The sequence below is a fragment of the Psammomys obesus genome, unplaced genomic scaffold, assembly GCF_907164565.1.
Source record: "Psammomys obesus unplaced genomic scaffold, mPsaObe1.curated_primary_1811, whole genome shotgun sequence".
NCBI classification, from domain to species: domain Eukaryota; kingdom Metazoa; phylum Chordata; class Mammalia; order Rodentia; family Muridae; genus Psammomys; species Psammomys obesus.
Window position 1 is genome coordinate 225,704 of NW_026590118.1, and position 14,640 is coordinate 240,343.

The following is a 14,640-nucleotide window of genomic DNA, read 5'->3' on the forward strand; positions in this document are numbered from 1 at the left end:
TTCTTCTTCTTCTTCTTCTTCTTCTTCTTCTTCTTCTTCTTCTTCTTTTTAAATGTAGGTGGCTACTAAAGCACAAACTTACACAGGTCAAGGTTCAGAGAATGAGAAACTATGGGATTCTCACCCATAAATAGAACACATATTCCACATCCCCTTCACTCAAGGGTTAGGGATCACTGTAGAAAAAAACAAACAAACACACACACACACACACACAAAAATAAAAAACTTTCAAGAGCCAGAGGCAGTGGATAACTACAGGGAAGCACTGTCTTCTGGATACAATGGAAAAGTTTACATATGAATTTACATTGGTTGTGGATTGTAACAGCTTATCTTTTTATTTGTTTGTTTTGTTGAGACAGGGTTTTACTATGTAGCTCTGACTGTCCTGGAAATCGCTCTGTAGACCAGGCTGGTCTTGAGGCTGAGCTTATCTTTTTTTAAACAGTAGTTTGGGGCATCAAACTCAGGTTCTTATACTTTTTAAAAACAAGAACAGATTTTTTATGGACAAATAATAGTTGCATATCTTTTGGAAGTACAATATAGTATTTTGATATGCTGTCTTTTAAAACTTAAAGTTATTTTAAAGCAAATCATATATTTTAAAATATACATTTTATAATATACTTATAAACTTACAGTTATTTTAAGAACTTACAGTTATTTATATGTTGTACATACTAATGATATATGTTTAATATAAATATTATATAATACTTAAAACAATTTGAACATATCTATCTCCTTGAACATTTTATCATTTCTTTATGGCAAAAGCTTTCAAAATCCTAGAAGTCTATTTCTTATGTAGAATCCATTAGTAACTGTGAGGTTAATATGTTTCTGCATGAACAGTAGACACAAAAAAGGCAATTTTATACCTTTTTCCTTTAGGAGATGAATATAAAGATCATACAAGCCAAATGGAGAAGGAAGATGATAAAGTTTTTCCTGGTGAAAGTTATACCTATGTTTGGGAGGTCCTGAAAGAGAATGGTCCAATGGCTTCAGACCCTCCATGTCTCACCTATGCATATCTGTCTCATGTGGATCTGGTGAGAGATTTGAATTCAGGCCTCATTGGAGCTCTGCTAGTATGTAAAGAAGGTAACTATAATGAAGAATGGAGTTGAGATGAAACAGAAGGACAAAAACAGCACAATCTGTTAATAACATAACTGTGAGCCTTTAAATTCTTTATTCTAAAAAGGGCTTCTTTTCCCTGGAATTATACTCATAGAAAAGAGAATAATAAGAGTTTTTTTTAAAGCAACAATGTCTGTCTTATGTAATCCAAGTGAACTATAGCTCAAGAACATCCAAGATCTGCAATTAGATCTCTGTTTCCAAATAATTGCTGTATTCCACCTGAAATCTGTGTGTTATCTCAGCAGTGTTTCTTCTCTCCTTTGCTTTTTGAAAACTTTGAGTTTTCTTAAAAGTTTCATGGAAGCACACATACTTGTGTGTGTGACCAATGACATAGTAACTGGATCAGATACTTAGTTTGTCAGCCAAAGGTATACACAAATCTGAGAAAATATGTAGTCACTCATATCTTGTCATTTTAATGATAGTTTTGTTTACCTATTAATTTATAGTTTAATAGCATAAACTTATAAAGAAGTAAACTTATAATTTGATTTTAGTTATTCAGCTGATTTTCTTTTGTTCTAGTTATCTATTGCTCAATAACTATATAATTTGATGGATCAAAGCAACAATAATATGTTGTCTGTTAGTTTTCTTGGGTGTTGTGGAGTTTGGAACTGTCATGTGTATGGATGCGTAAGTTATAGTCAAGACAGTGGTCAGATATGAGATCACCTCAAAGGTATTTCATATGTCTTACATCTATGCTTGGAAGACTTAACTGAGCTCATCTCCCCATGATGTGTTCAGCATAGGCAATAAAGGGGAGCCAGACATTTTATATGGTCTTAAGAAATAGTTCATTGGAAGATGCACTGTAATTTCTGATCATTTCTGTTTCATTTTTTAGGTTATTTCATTAAAGCTGGTCCATTTTGATGGAGGATAGACAAAGAATTTAGCAACATACCTTTTCTGAATAATAATAAATATGTTTCAGAAGAGGGGGAGAAGGCTAAAGTTTATAATTACTTCATTTAGAAATGTGGTCACTTATATTGAGTTCAGTCTTATAGCCACAATTAATAACAAAACAAAATCCCACAAATGTGTTATTTGTGTGACCACAAAGAGTGGTGACACATATGGTATACAAGAAAGTTAACAAGCAAATAGTTTTGGCCAGAATCAATCACTAGCGGTCTAGTTCCGGATAAGATGAAGTAAACAACACATTTTGCTCTTTATCTTTGACTGAATTCAATGATTAAAAATGTGACAAAAAATTGCACCCCAGCTCTTTGAAATTTTAAAAGTAAGAGAAAGCACCAGAATTCAAAGGACCAGCAAACTGATATGGAGGTTACCTTTTTCTCTGTTGCAGTATCCTCCAATCTGTAGTTAAAACACAGCTTGAAACTTAAAAATGAGCACTGTGTCTCAAAGAGAAATCTGAGAACTGGAAAGGTAACATTAGTGTTCAGAGGTAAGGGAGAAATAAGTTTTCACTCCTTTCCTCCATATTTTCATGGCCAAACTCCGGTTATGTCCATGGCAGAGACAATGGCTGGCAACAGAAGCCTACAGGAGCCAAAAAGAAAAGGATGTGGTTCAGATGTGACAGTTGGTACCTTCTGGTTAAGGAACCAAAAAAACAAGAGATAGCTCTGCGCTTTCTATCTCAGAAAACTAGAAAATAATGAGAAAAAAAGGCCCCCATACCTTCTTCCTTCACCGTCTCTTCCTGCTAGTCTCCTTCCCTCCCCATATATATATATTAGGATACACAAAAGACACAAAACATGAAATATTTGCATTTCTGAGTCTGGCTTATTTCCAGTGACATCCATATTCTTGATTATGACATAATTTTATTCTTTTTTTTGTGGCTGAATTTTTTGTGTTTTATTTTGGCTTGTATATTTGTATTTTAAACTCCATTTTCTAGCAATTCATTTTTTTTATTTTACAAAAGTGATGATTTATAAGAAATTAGAAACTTATATAAGTAACCATCTATCTTAGATAATTTTAGACATACCAATTTAAAGGACATGACACCAAAGAACATTACAGCAATACTAGCATTAGGCTCAGTACTTAATTTTTCAATACTCAAATGGTTTCTGAAGAAATTGCTCCCCCTTGTGGCAATTTTCTATAATGGCATTTTAAATTGACAGTAAATGCTTTTACTTTCTCTTTCAGGCAGTCTGTCCAAAGAAAGAACACAGACGTTGTACCACTTTGTACTACTTTTTGCTGTATTCGATGAAGGTTAGTTAACTTCAATCAGACATGTGAATTCCTAAAAGAAGTCAAATATGTAACAAATAGGTGTATCTAGTGTTGGAGAAAATGGGCTGCTCATGTTCAGAAAAAGTCATGTTGATTATAGGAAGACCACAAACTATATTAGTATTCATGAATAAAGGAAATAGGGGACAAGAATGACTCTAAGACCTAAGTTCCAATTCTATCTATGAAGTAAGAAAAAAGAGGACCTTGATTTTAAGTAATAAATACCTTTGGCTCTACTTCATTTTTTTTTAAAAAAAAATAATTAATCTATTTATGTATTTATTTATTTATTACAATTTATTCACCTTGTATCCCTGCTGTAGCCCTGTCCCACATCTCCTCCCAGTCCCACTCACTCTCCCTCTTCTCCCCCTGTGCACTTTCCCTAGTCCACAGATAACAGATATCCTCCTCCCCTTCCATCTGACCCAAGTCTATCAGGTCTCATCAGGACTGGATGCATTGTCTTCCTCTGTGGCCTGGTAAGGTTGCCCCCTCCTCAGGGGGAGGTGATCAAAGAGACAGCCACTGCCCCCATTTCTAGGGAACTCACTTGAAAACTGAGCAGCCTATGGTCTTTCTCTGAGCAGGAGGTCTATGTCCTCTCTATGCATGGTCGTTGGTTGGAGTATCGGTCTCTGCAGGCCCCCCTGGGCGCAGATTTTTTTGGCTCTGTTGGTCTCCTTGTGGAGTTCCTGTTCCTTCTAGGTCTTTCTATCTCCCTCTTCTTCCATAAGGTTTCCTGCACTCTGCCAAAAGTTTGGCTATGAGTCTCAGAATCTCCTTTGATACCCTGATGGAAGACTCCTGTCCTGTTCCTTGTCTTCTACTTCCAATGTTTATCCTGTTTGCCCTTCTGAGTAAGGTTTCAGCTTCTTCAGATCTCGGATCCTCCTAGCAGCTTTATTTGTAATAGCCAGAATCTGGGAACAACCCAGATGCCCCTCAACTGAGGAATGGATACAGAAATTGTCGTACATTTACACACTGGAATACTACTCAGCAATTAAAAATGAGGAAATCATGAAATTTGCAGGCAAATGGTGGAAACTAGAAAAGATTACCCTGAATAAGGTATCCCAGAAGCAGAAAGAGACACATGGTATATACTTACTTATAAGTGGATATTAGACATATAACATAGGATAAACATACTAAAATATTTTAAGGTAGCATTTTTTCAATTTTTTTCACAATTTTTTCACGATTTATCCCAATTGAAGCCCCCTTCCTCAACTCCCTCTGGTCTCACCCTCCTTCCGTCTATCCCCTTCCCCTAGTCCACTGAAAGGGGGAGTTCTCCACCATTGCCATCTGCCTGTAGCTTGTCAAGTCTCATCAGGACTGCCTGGATCTTCTTCCTCTGTGGCCTGGCAAGGCCACATCACCAGGGGTGAGTGATCAAAGAGCAGGCAACCGAGTTCATAACAGAAGCAGCCGCTGTTCCCCTTACTTGGAGATCCACATGGAGACTGACCTGCCAATTGGACACATCTGAGCAGGGGGTCTAGGTCCTCTCCATGCATGTTCCTCTGTTGGTGCATCAGTCTCTGCAGGACCCTCTGGGCTCAGATCCTTTAGCTTTGTTGGTCTCCTTGTGGGGCTCCTGTCCCCTCCATGTTCCTCTATACCCATACCCCTTTTCCATAAGACTCCCTGTGCTCTGCCCAAAGCTTGGCTGTAAGTCTCAGCATCTGCTTCTTCCCCCATTGGGTGGAGCCTTTCAGAGGAGCCTCTATAGTAGGTTCCCATTCTGTTTCCTCTCTTCCACCCCTTCTGGTGTCTATCCTGATTGCCATCCTGAATGAGATTTAAGTATCGTCCCTAGCATTTAGTTTCTTTAGGTCTATAGATGGCTATCCTGTGTTATACAGCTAATATCCACTTATAAGTGAGTATATACCATGTGTGTCTTTCTGCTTCTGGGATACCTCACTCAGGATGATCTTTTCTAGATCCCACCATTTGCCTGCAAATTTCATGATTTCCTTGTTTTTAATAGCTGAGTGGTATTCCACTGTGTAAATGTACCACACTTTCTGTATCCATTCCTACATTTGAGGACATCTAGGTTTGTGGTGGTTCTACTTCTTAAATACCTTATTTTAAAATCAGTTCTCTCCTTCCATCCTGTGGGTTCCAGGGATGGAATTTGACTTGGTGGCAGGCACCGTTACCCACAGAGACATCTTGCTAGCTCCTAAGCACCTTCTTTTAATAATTATCTATTGCTAAGTGTACATTAAGCAAATTACTTACCTCTCTGCATCATTCATTTTCCTCACATTTAAAATTGAAATAATATTTTCATAGGATTATTGTAGAAATTAATTGATTTAACTTAAGTAATTTAGAACACTGTGGCAGAGTAGGTATATAATTCTCTCCCTTTTTATCTAGTTATACTCTTTTCTTCTTATTTGAAGCCATGTCATCTTGATCTTGACTTTGTTTTTTTAATTTCTTTTTTATTAATTACACTTTATTCACTTTGTATCCCCCCTGTAGCTAGCTCGCTCCCTCCTCCCGTCCCAACCCCTCCCTTCCTCCACCCTCTGCACGCATGCCCCTCCCCAAGTCCACTGATAGGGGAGGTCTTATTTTCCTTCCTTCTGATCCTAGTCTATTAGGTCTCATCAGGAGTGGCTGCAGTGTCTTTCTCCATGGCCTGGTAAGGCTGCTCCCCCTTCAGGGACTGGTAATTAAAGAGCAGGCCAATCAGTTCATGTCAGAGACAGTACCTGTTCCTATTACTATGAACCCACTTGGACACTGAACTGCCATGGGCTACATCTGTGCAGGGGTTCTAGGTTATCTCCATGCATGGTCCTTGGTTGGAGTATCAGTCTCAGGAAAGACCCCTGTGCTCAGATTTTTTGGTTCTGTTGCTCTCCTTGTGGAGTTCCTGTCCTCTCCAGATCTTACTGTTTCCCACTTCTTTCCTAAGATTCCCTGCACTCTGCCCAAAGGTTGCCCATAAGTCTCAGCATCTGCTTTGATAGTCTGCAGATTCAGAGCACAGGAGACAACTTCCTGAACAGAACATCAACAGCACAAGCTCTAAGAGCAACAATCAATAAATGGGACCTCTTGAAACTGAAAAGCTTCTGTAAAGCAAAGGACACTGTCATCAGAACAAAACAACAGCCTACAGATTGGGAAGGATCTTCACCAACCCTATATCTGACAGAGGACTGATATCCAGTATATATATAAAGAACTCAAGAATTTTTTTTATTGGTTTTTATACTATATATTTTTTAATAAAGCAGCCTAAGAAATTTTCAGTGCTTCAGCTTTTGTTAGTTTTGGAGAGGAGTTTGGGAAACCTTCAAGTTCCTGGGGTTTCCTTGCTATAGAATAGGATAAAGCAATTTATGACAAGACAAAGACTGATGACCCTTTTAAAAATCTATCATCTAACTTGGAAAATAAAATTCTTGTGGTTCAAACTAACCGGTATTCTCCCTTCTCCTAGTTATCATTAGCCGTTATTCTTCTTCACCTATCTCTATGAACAAATACAGGGAGAATTAGTTTGAAAAAATGTAATTTCCTTCTCAGTGACTGTTTGTGCCTACTCTGCTGACAGAAATTCAGAATGTGAATAGTCTGTGTCACAAAGGAGGAAAAGAAAGAATGAAAGGGGTAGTCTAATTCATGAAACAGAGCTCAACTAACCTCATTTTTCCCTCTCTCACCAGGGAAGAGCTGGCACTCAGAAATAAAGGACTCCTTTACACAGTCTATGGATTCTGCATCTTCAAGAGACTGGCCTAAAATGCACACAGTCAATGGCTATGTAAACAGGTCTCTGCCAGGTATGTACATGGCTGCCCAACAATCCTCAGGGTTTTGGGAATTCGAAACCGTAACTTTTCTCTGCAGCTTTCAGAGACTTCTACATTTGAATAAAAAGCCCACTGAATTCTAGCTTCTGGTTTTTATTTTTTGTTTTGTTCATATATGAAAGAAGAGGAATTAGACTGATAATATAGTAGAGCAATATCTTTAAAAGGGATCTAATGGAAAGATTATTTTAAAGTTATAATTTAGAGCCAAATGATGAATCAGCTTTGGGGAATAATAGAAAATGTTATCAGCCATGGAAGGCCTTAGAAAGCACTGAATATATACTACAGCAAAACTAAAGTTTAAATTAAAAAACATGCTTGTGTTATTTAGCAGTATGATTGTCATTTGTGACCTTGGCAAGAGCCATTGGTTTGTTAGTACCCTAACTAACTTCCATGGTAACTTTGTTTATAAGCAAAGGTAGCAGTAAAAATTTCTAGGGTCATTTTGTCCATCCTATCCTAGCAAATATTTTTAGTTTTATGTTCCTTATTTCTTTGTCATAGCTGTCTCATTCCCATTTTCCAGGTCTGATTGGATGCCATAGAAAATCAGTCTACTGGCATGTGATTGGAATGGGCACCACCCCCGAAGTACACTCAATATTCCTCGAAGGTCACACATTTCTTGTGAGGAACCACCGTCAGGCTTCCTTGGAGATTTCACCAATAACTTTCCTTACTGCTCAAACACTTTTGACAGATCTTGGACAGTTCCTCCTATTTTGTCATATCTCTTCCCATAAGCATGGTACTACTATCTTGGATCTTAAAAATAAGTACTATAAACGATTCCATTCTAATTTTAATGAAATTACCTGAGCAGTATACGATACAGTGTGTTGCAGGAATGACATTATATAGTTATGATTATGTTAGACTTCAATTGAAATCTAATGTAAAGATTTTTGTCTTGATTATAGAAGGACTTTATTGTTAGTACAATAGTATTGTGGGGTTTTGGTTAAATGTCTGTGACAGAAGGAGGAGACATAGTTTAGGAATGAATGAAACAGGAAAAATGAAAGACAGTATGTTCGTGGTTTTACAGCCTGAACTCATTAACTAGGCTTCAGCTATGGGAAAAAGTGAAGAAATGTTTCTATACAGGGAAATGAGGTATAACATGAATTTTCAAGGACTTTTTGATGGAGGTTTTGCAAACCAGTAAAGGGCAAATGTAAGCAAGTTGGGACAATTGTGACTACAGTGTAACTCCTGGTCACATGACTTTATAGGTAGTAGCTGTGCAAATTCATATTGAATAATCATTTTACTTTCATTTTCTTTCTTGTATATTAACTTTGTTAATTTTTTAATCTTGTATCAACCTATAGCTTTTTCTTGATTATGTCCATTTAAGGCTGTCTTAGTTTTATTGCCAGAACAGAACATCAAAAATAGGGTAAATTTATAATAAACAGAAAGTTATTGTCTCACACAGTTCAAGAGCCTAGGAAATCCAATATCAAGATGTTGTCATTTCCAGGGAGTGGTAGCACACATCTGTTATCCCAGCACTGTGGGAGGCAGAGGCAGGTGGATATTTGTGAGTTCAAGGCCAGCCTGGTCTACAAAGTGAGTTTAGGGTTACACAGAGAAACCCTGTCTTCGAAAAAAAAAAAAGATGTTGTCATTTGGTAGGAGATTTCTTTTTGTATTATGTTACAGAAAAATGATACACATGGCAGAGGGACAAAAGAGAAAGAGTGAAAGGGAGATAACAAGCCATTCTTGAAGTAACAAAATTAGTTCATCAATGAAATGGATACAAAATAGCTTTACATGGACCTACTTGCTAAGAACATCCAAATGGCAATTAAATTTCAACTTGAGTTTAGGAGAGGGCAAACGGTCAACATATAGTAAGAACTGTTAGAGCAAAACTATGTTGAGACCCTTAATTTATATCCTTAACATTAAGGATATATGTTTTCTTTATATTACTTTCACTTAACATTTCATTTCTTGGTTACCTTAAAAAGGGGTTTGATCTTGCCATGTGTTTATCATTATATCCTATATATTTTTATAATTGACCTTTTTCTACTAATTTATAGTAATGAAAAATATATTTTACCTTTTCTGGCTCATATTTGTGGAATTTTGATAAGAAAAATAGAGATAAATAAGTCATTTACTTGTATGCTGTTTAGTCATTGTCAAGTTGGAGCCTGATAAATCTGACAGTTTATATTTGTTAATTCCTTTTGACTATTCTCTAATTTTAATATTTATTTTCCATAAAAATAATTACTCTAATTGAACCATTCAAAATACTTCATTTTTACAACTAATTTTTTATTATTCATTCATTTTTATTTAGCATTTTAAGTTAGCAGATAAAATAATGAGCTTAATTATGACCTTTTTATACATATGTCATGAGGCACTACAAGACTAATGTCTCACCTCCACAGTTACCCAATGATTTCTGTATTTAATCCATTGTAGTATCATATAGTTGTTGATTTAATAACATCTTATCAGGAAAAATATAATGGGGACTCCATTTGTAAACTTTGATAAGCTCAAAACCAGTTTACAGGACAAAACCAATGTAAAGGTGAAAGGAGAAAACTAACTCCACAAAGGTGTTTTATGGACTTCACATGAATGCCATGTCACATGTCTGCACTCTCATATCAATCACACACATACACACACAGACACACACACACAAATAATTAGTTCCAAAGAGAACTATCCATATACATTCAAATATGTTATATTAATGAATTTTGGAATGGAAATGCCTATATATTCATACATATTGTGATATTAATGAATTTTAGAGAAGGTTCCAATCTACATAGAGTCTAGTTGGATAAAATATAAAATGTAGAAACCAACAAATACTATAATATATTTCATATAGGATTTGAAAAAGAGACATGTAAGACAAAAAAAATCTTTAAATCCAAATAAGAGGGGAAAATTCATAACATTTGACCCAACAAAGTTAGGACTCTGACATTATTTGGGTTGTCTGACTACAGATGGCATGGAAGCTTATGTCAAAGTAGATAGCTGCCCTGAGGAAACCCAATGGCAAAAGAAAAATAATGAGGAAATAGAAGATTATGATGATGATGATCTTGATTCAGAAATGGACGTGTTCACATTGGATAATGACAGCTCTCCTTTTATCCAAATTCGCTCTGTTGCCAAGAAGTACCCTAAAACTTGGATACATTATATTTCTGCTGAGGAGGAAGACTGGGACTATGCTCCTTCAGTTCTCATCTTGGATGATGGGTAAGCATCTTTGGACTCTTGATACTATGCTCCCCTATACTTGGATTCTTCTTACTTATTCAAAACAATGAATCCTTAAGCCATATATTTTTGGATTTTGTTTTTTCTTCTTTTACTTTCTATTTCTTTTTGCCTTTTTTGAGACAGGGTTTCTATGTGTAGTCCTGGCTGTCCTGGACTCACTTTGTAGACCAGGCTGGCCTCGAACTCACAGAGATCTGCCTGCCTCTGCTTCGCTGAGTGCTGGGATTACAGGTGTGCACCACCGCACCCAGCTCTTAAATCATAGTTAAGAGCTAATATGTCATGGGATGAAATGGATGCTGTGTTGACTACCATTCCAGCACTGTGGCAAATATCTAATAATTAACAGCTTATAAGTGGGAAAGTTTTATTTTGAATCATGGATTTGGAATTTTCAGTCTGTAGTTGCTTGATTATTGCTTTGGGCTTGGAACAGCACAGAAATTCACAATAAAGTGCACAGTGGAAGGGGTCTATTCCATACACAGCTGTTAGGAAACCAAGAGTGGGATGAAAGAGGCCTGAGGTTCCAATATCATCTCCTTCAAGAGCATGTCCCCAGTAACCTTAGTTCTTCCCACTAAGATCCAGCTCTTTTTTTTTTTATTTCACATTTCTTTCAGTAGTTCGGCAAATATATACACACATATGTACATGTACACACATGTCATATATACATACATACACCAATATTAAGACACAAAGAAAACAGTTAAGCACTAAAATTGGGACTCTAGCTAAAAAGTATGGAAAAGTTCATTGTACTGCCTGGCTACTTTACTGTAGCTTTGGGATTGTTCAATAATCATATGAAGCTAACTTACATTGTTTGTAAGTAGAAACATTGGCAATAAGGTGGTATTTCAGGACAATGGAATTCTGAGAACAATAAGCTTATGAGGGAAAACCTCACAGGAACTTCTTCTGCTACAGGTATCTCTACTCTGGTATGAATGTTGGATTTGCCTTTCTAGTTATCATATAGTCTGCATGTTTCTTTTTCCAAACTAAGAAAAAGTAAAAAAAAAAAAAAATGGAATGAAGTATATAAAAACTTTTAAAACTTTTCATTGATTCTTTGTGAACTTCATATCATGCACCCCAATCCCACTCATATCCTCATCCCTTTCATATCGAACCTCCAACCTTTTAACTCCCTCCAAATAAGATAGAATTTAAAAAAAATCTTGTCATGGAAGTTTTAGTGTCACACAATATATACCCTTTTGCCTACATATCTTTATTTGCAAATATTCATTGCAATGAGTCATTGGTCTGGTTCGAGGCATCTGGCTTCTGCTACACTATCAATACTGGATCCTCACAGGGACTCCTCTAGTATATCCTGTTTCATGGAGATCCTGTAGCTGTGAATCTATAGAACCAGCAGCCCTTTCATGCACTCCAGCATTTCACACATGAGGTAGATGTTGGGGTAGTCCAACTCAAAGCTTCAGATCTGGGCCTGGGATGTAGCTGAGTTGGTCAGCCTAACAGGTACCCTTCACCCACACCACCAGGGCAAGGTCTCTAGCTTACCCAATGCCACAGACAGCAAGAGGTAGGGTCAGTTCTCTTGCTCTTGTACCCTCGAGACTGCATTACTTATGCCTTCACCACCAGGACCAGCTCTACTGTGCTGTTCACTCTTCCAAGTGCTGCAGCTAATGAGGGGCAGAGACAGCTCTCCCACTCTCATGACCTCACAGCCAGCTCTACTGCCTGCCTCAGATAATGAGGGGCAAAGAAGGGAGAGCATCTTTCCCTTGCCCATGTTACGTCATGCAGAGGAGGAGTAAGACCAGCTCTCCCGCACCCATGCCCTTGCCCTCAGGGTCTGCTCATCTGCACTCCTTCCACCAGGGTCAGTTCTACTGTGCTGCCCAGGCAAGGTGCAGTGCCTGCTCTCCTCAGTGCTGCATAGGCTCGAGTTCTGTGTGTGTGTGTGTGTGTGTGTGTGTGTGTGTGTGTTACATATATTGCTTTATTTTACTTTTTTCTTTATTAATTACACTTTATTCACTTTGTATCCCCCCTGTGATTTCCTCCCTCCTCCCATCCTAATCCCTCCCTTCCTCTACCCTCTGCATGCATGCCCCTCCCCAAGTCCACTGATAGGTGAGGTCTTCTTTTCCTTCCTTCTGATCCTAGTCAATTAGATCACATCCGGAGTGGCTGCCTTGTCTTCTTCTGTGGCCTGGTAATGCTGCTTCCCCATTAGGGGGAGGTAATTAAAGAGCAGGCCAATCAGTTCATGTCAGAGACAGTCCCTGCTTCTATTACAATGGAAACCACTTGGATACTGAAGTGCCATGGGCTACATCTGTGCAGGGGTCTTAGGTTATCTCCATGCATGGTCCTTGGTTGGAGTATCAGTCTCAGGAAAGACCCCTGTGCTCAGATTTTTTGGTTCTGTTGCTCTCCTTGTGGAGTTCCTGTCCTCTCCAGATCTTACTGTTTCCCACTTCTTTCCTAAGATTCCCTGCACTCTGCCCAAAGGTTGCCCATAAGTCTCAGCATCTGCATTGATAGTCTGCAGGGCAGAGCCTTTCAGAGGTAGGCTCCAGTTCTTAATGGTTCTGCCACTTCCTACTAGCTCCATACCCTTGTGACTAAGCCTTTAACATGTGTATTCTGTGGAGATTCATAAAACAGTAGATATTAGCATAGGTAAGCCTAAGGCTATGCTTTTCTCAGTCCTTGTTTTGACTAAATCATATTAGAACTGGGTTTTTGATTATTTAAACATTTTCAGTCCTTACCTCTAATCTTTTTGCCTCTCATACAGAAGTTATAAAAGCCAGTATCTGAGCAATGGTCCTCATCGAATTGGTAGGAAATATAAAAAAGTCAGATTTATAGCATATACAGATGAAACCTTCAAGACTCGTGAAACTATCCAGCATGAATCAGGAATCTTGGGACCTTTACTTTATGGAGAAGTTGGAGACACACTGATAGTAAGTAAAGGGGAAAATATAAGATTGCTTAAGAAAAAAAGAAAGTATCCAGATTGGAGAGATAGCCCAGTGGTTAAGAGCACTTGTCTTTCTTAAAGCAGAACTGAGTTCAGCTCCCAACACTCACATACTCACATGGTGGCTTACAGTGTTCTGTAACTATAGTTCCAGGGAATCCAAAGGCCTCTGCTGACCTTTATGGGTACTAGGCATACACACATACAGGCAAAACACTCATACACATAAATAAATATTTTTTTTTAAAAAAAAGAAAATCTGGAAGGATTTGAGTTTCAGTAATCCTTCAAAATTCAGCATAGTCTCCAATGGAAAGACTCTTTTAAAAATTATAAATGTTACACAAATAAAATATACTCATATGTAATGAGTACATAGAGTAAAAAATTAATGTGACCAATCACACTCTCAACTTCTTTTAACTACTCAATATTTAGACCAGTACATACATATCCTCCCAGAACCTTTTTCATTGTATTTTTTTCTTCATTAACTTTTAAAATACAAATTATACTCTCACTTCTAGAAGTAGTCTTTAGGCATCTTTAGTGCTGTTTTCATGTTACTGCTTTTTCATTTTTACTCTTCTTTAAATTTTTTGTAATCATTGTCACCTGCCACCCTTGGTTGAGGCTGTAAATTGTCTTCCTAGTTATGTCTTCTTATTAAGTGATAAATCCTATAACCTGAATCACTGTCTCCTTCTCAAGTGTTAAAGAATTAAGTACCAAGAATACAGAAAGCCTGAAGACAAGTAGTGTCCTTAGCAGACACCAAATTTCACTTTTTTGGGGAAATACAAGCAAGACTTACTGAAGCACATGAAATTGAAAAGGGCTATGACAATCCTAAGCAGCTACCTGAGCTTCCTTTTCATGAAAAGAGCAAATATATTGAGTTTTATTAAGGGCCCAGACTCCTATAATGTAGATATAGGCAGCATTTGACTTTTTGGAGCCAGGTCACAGTTTTCTTTTTGATCCTAGTCATCTTAAGACTTATAATTTCAGATTATATTTAAGAATCAAGCAAGCCAACCATATAACATTTACCCTCATGGAATCACTGATGTCAGTCCTCTACATGCAAGGAAATTGCCAAAAGGTAAGCAGTATCTCAGTTTATAG

The 14,640-nt window shown here is 37.4% G+C and overlaps 1 protein-coding gene across 1 annotated transcript in view; it reads left to right on the forward strand.

Moving 5' to 3' along the window:
- The window catches only part of F8 (coagulation factor VIII), a 139,456-nt gene that overhangs the window by 22,597 nt on the left and 102,219 nt on the right, over window positions 1-14,640 (forward strand). The window contains exons 4-10 of the mRNA XM_055606568.1: window positions 901-1,113; window positions 3,307-3,375; window positions 7,104-7,220; window positions 7,783-8,004; window positions 10,253-10,511; window positions 13,324-13,495; window positions 14,524-14,617. Coding sequence (XP_055462543.1) covers window positions 901-1,113; window positions 3,307-3,375; window positions 7,104-7,220; window positions 7,783-8,004; window positions 10,253-10,511; window positions 13,324-13,495; window positions 14,524-14,617 — 1,146 coding nt within the window. The remainder of the gene's footprint in view (window positions 1-900; window positions 1,114-3,306; window positions 3,376-7,103; window positions 7,221-7,782; window positions 8,005-10,252; window positions 10,512-13,323; window positions 13,496-14,523; window positions 14,618-14,640) is intronic.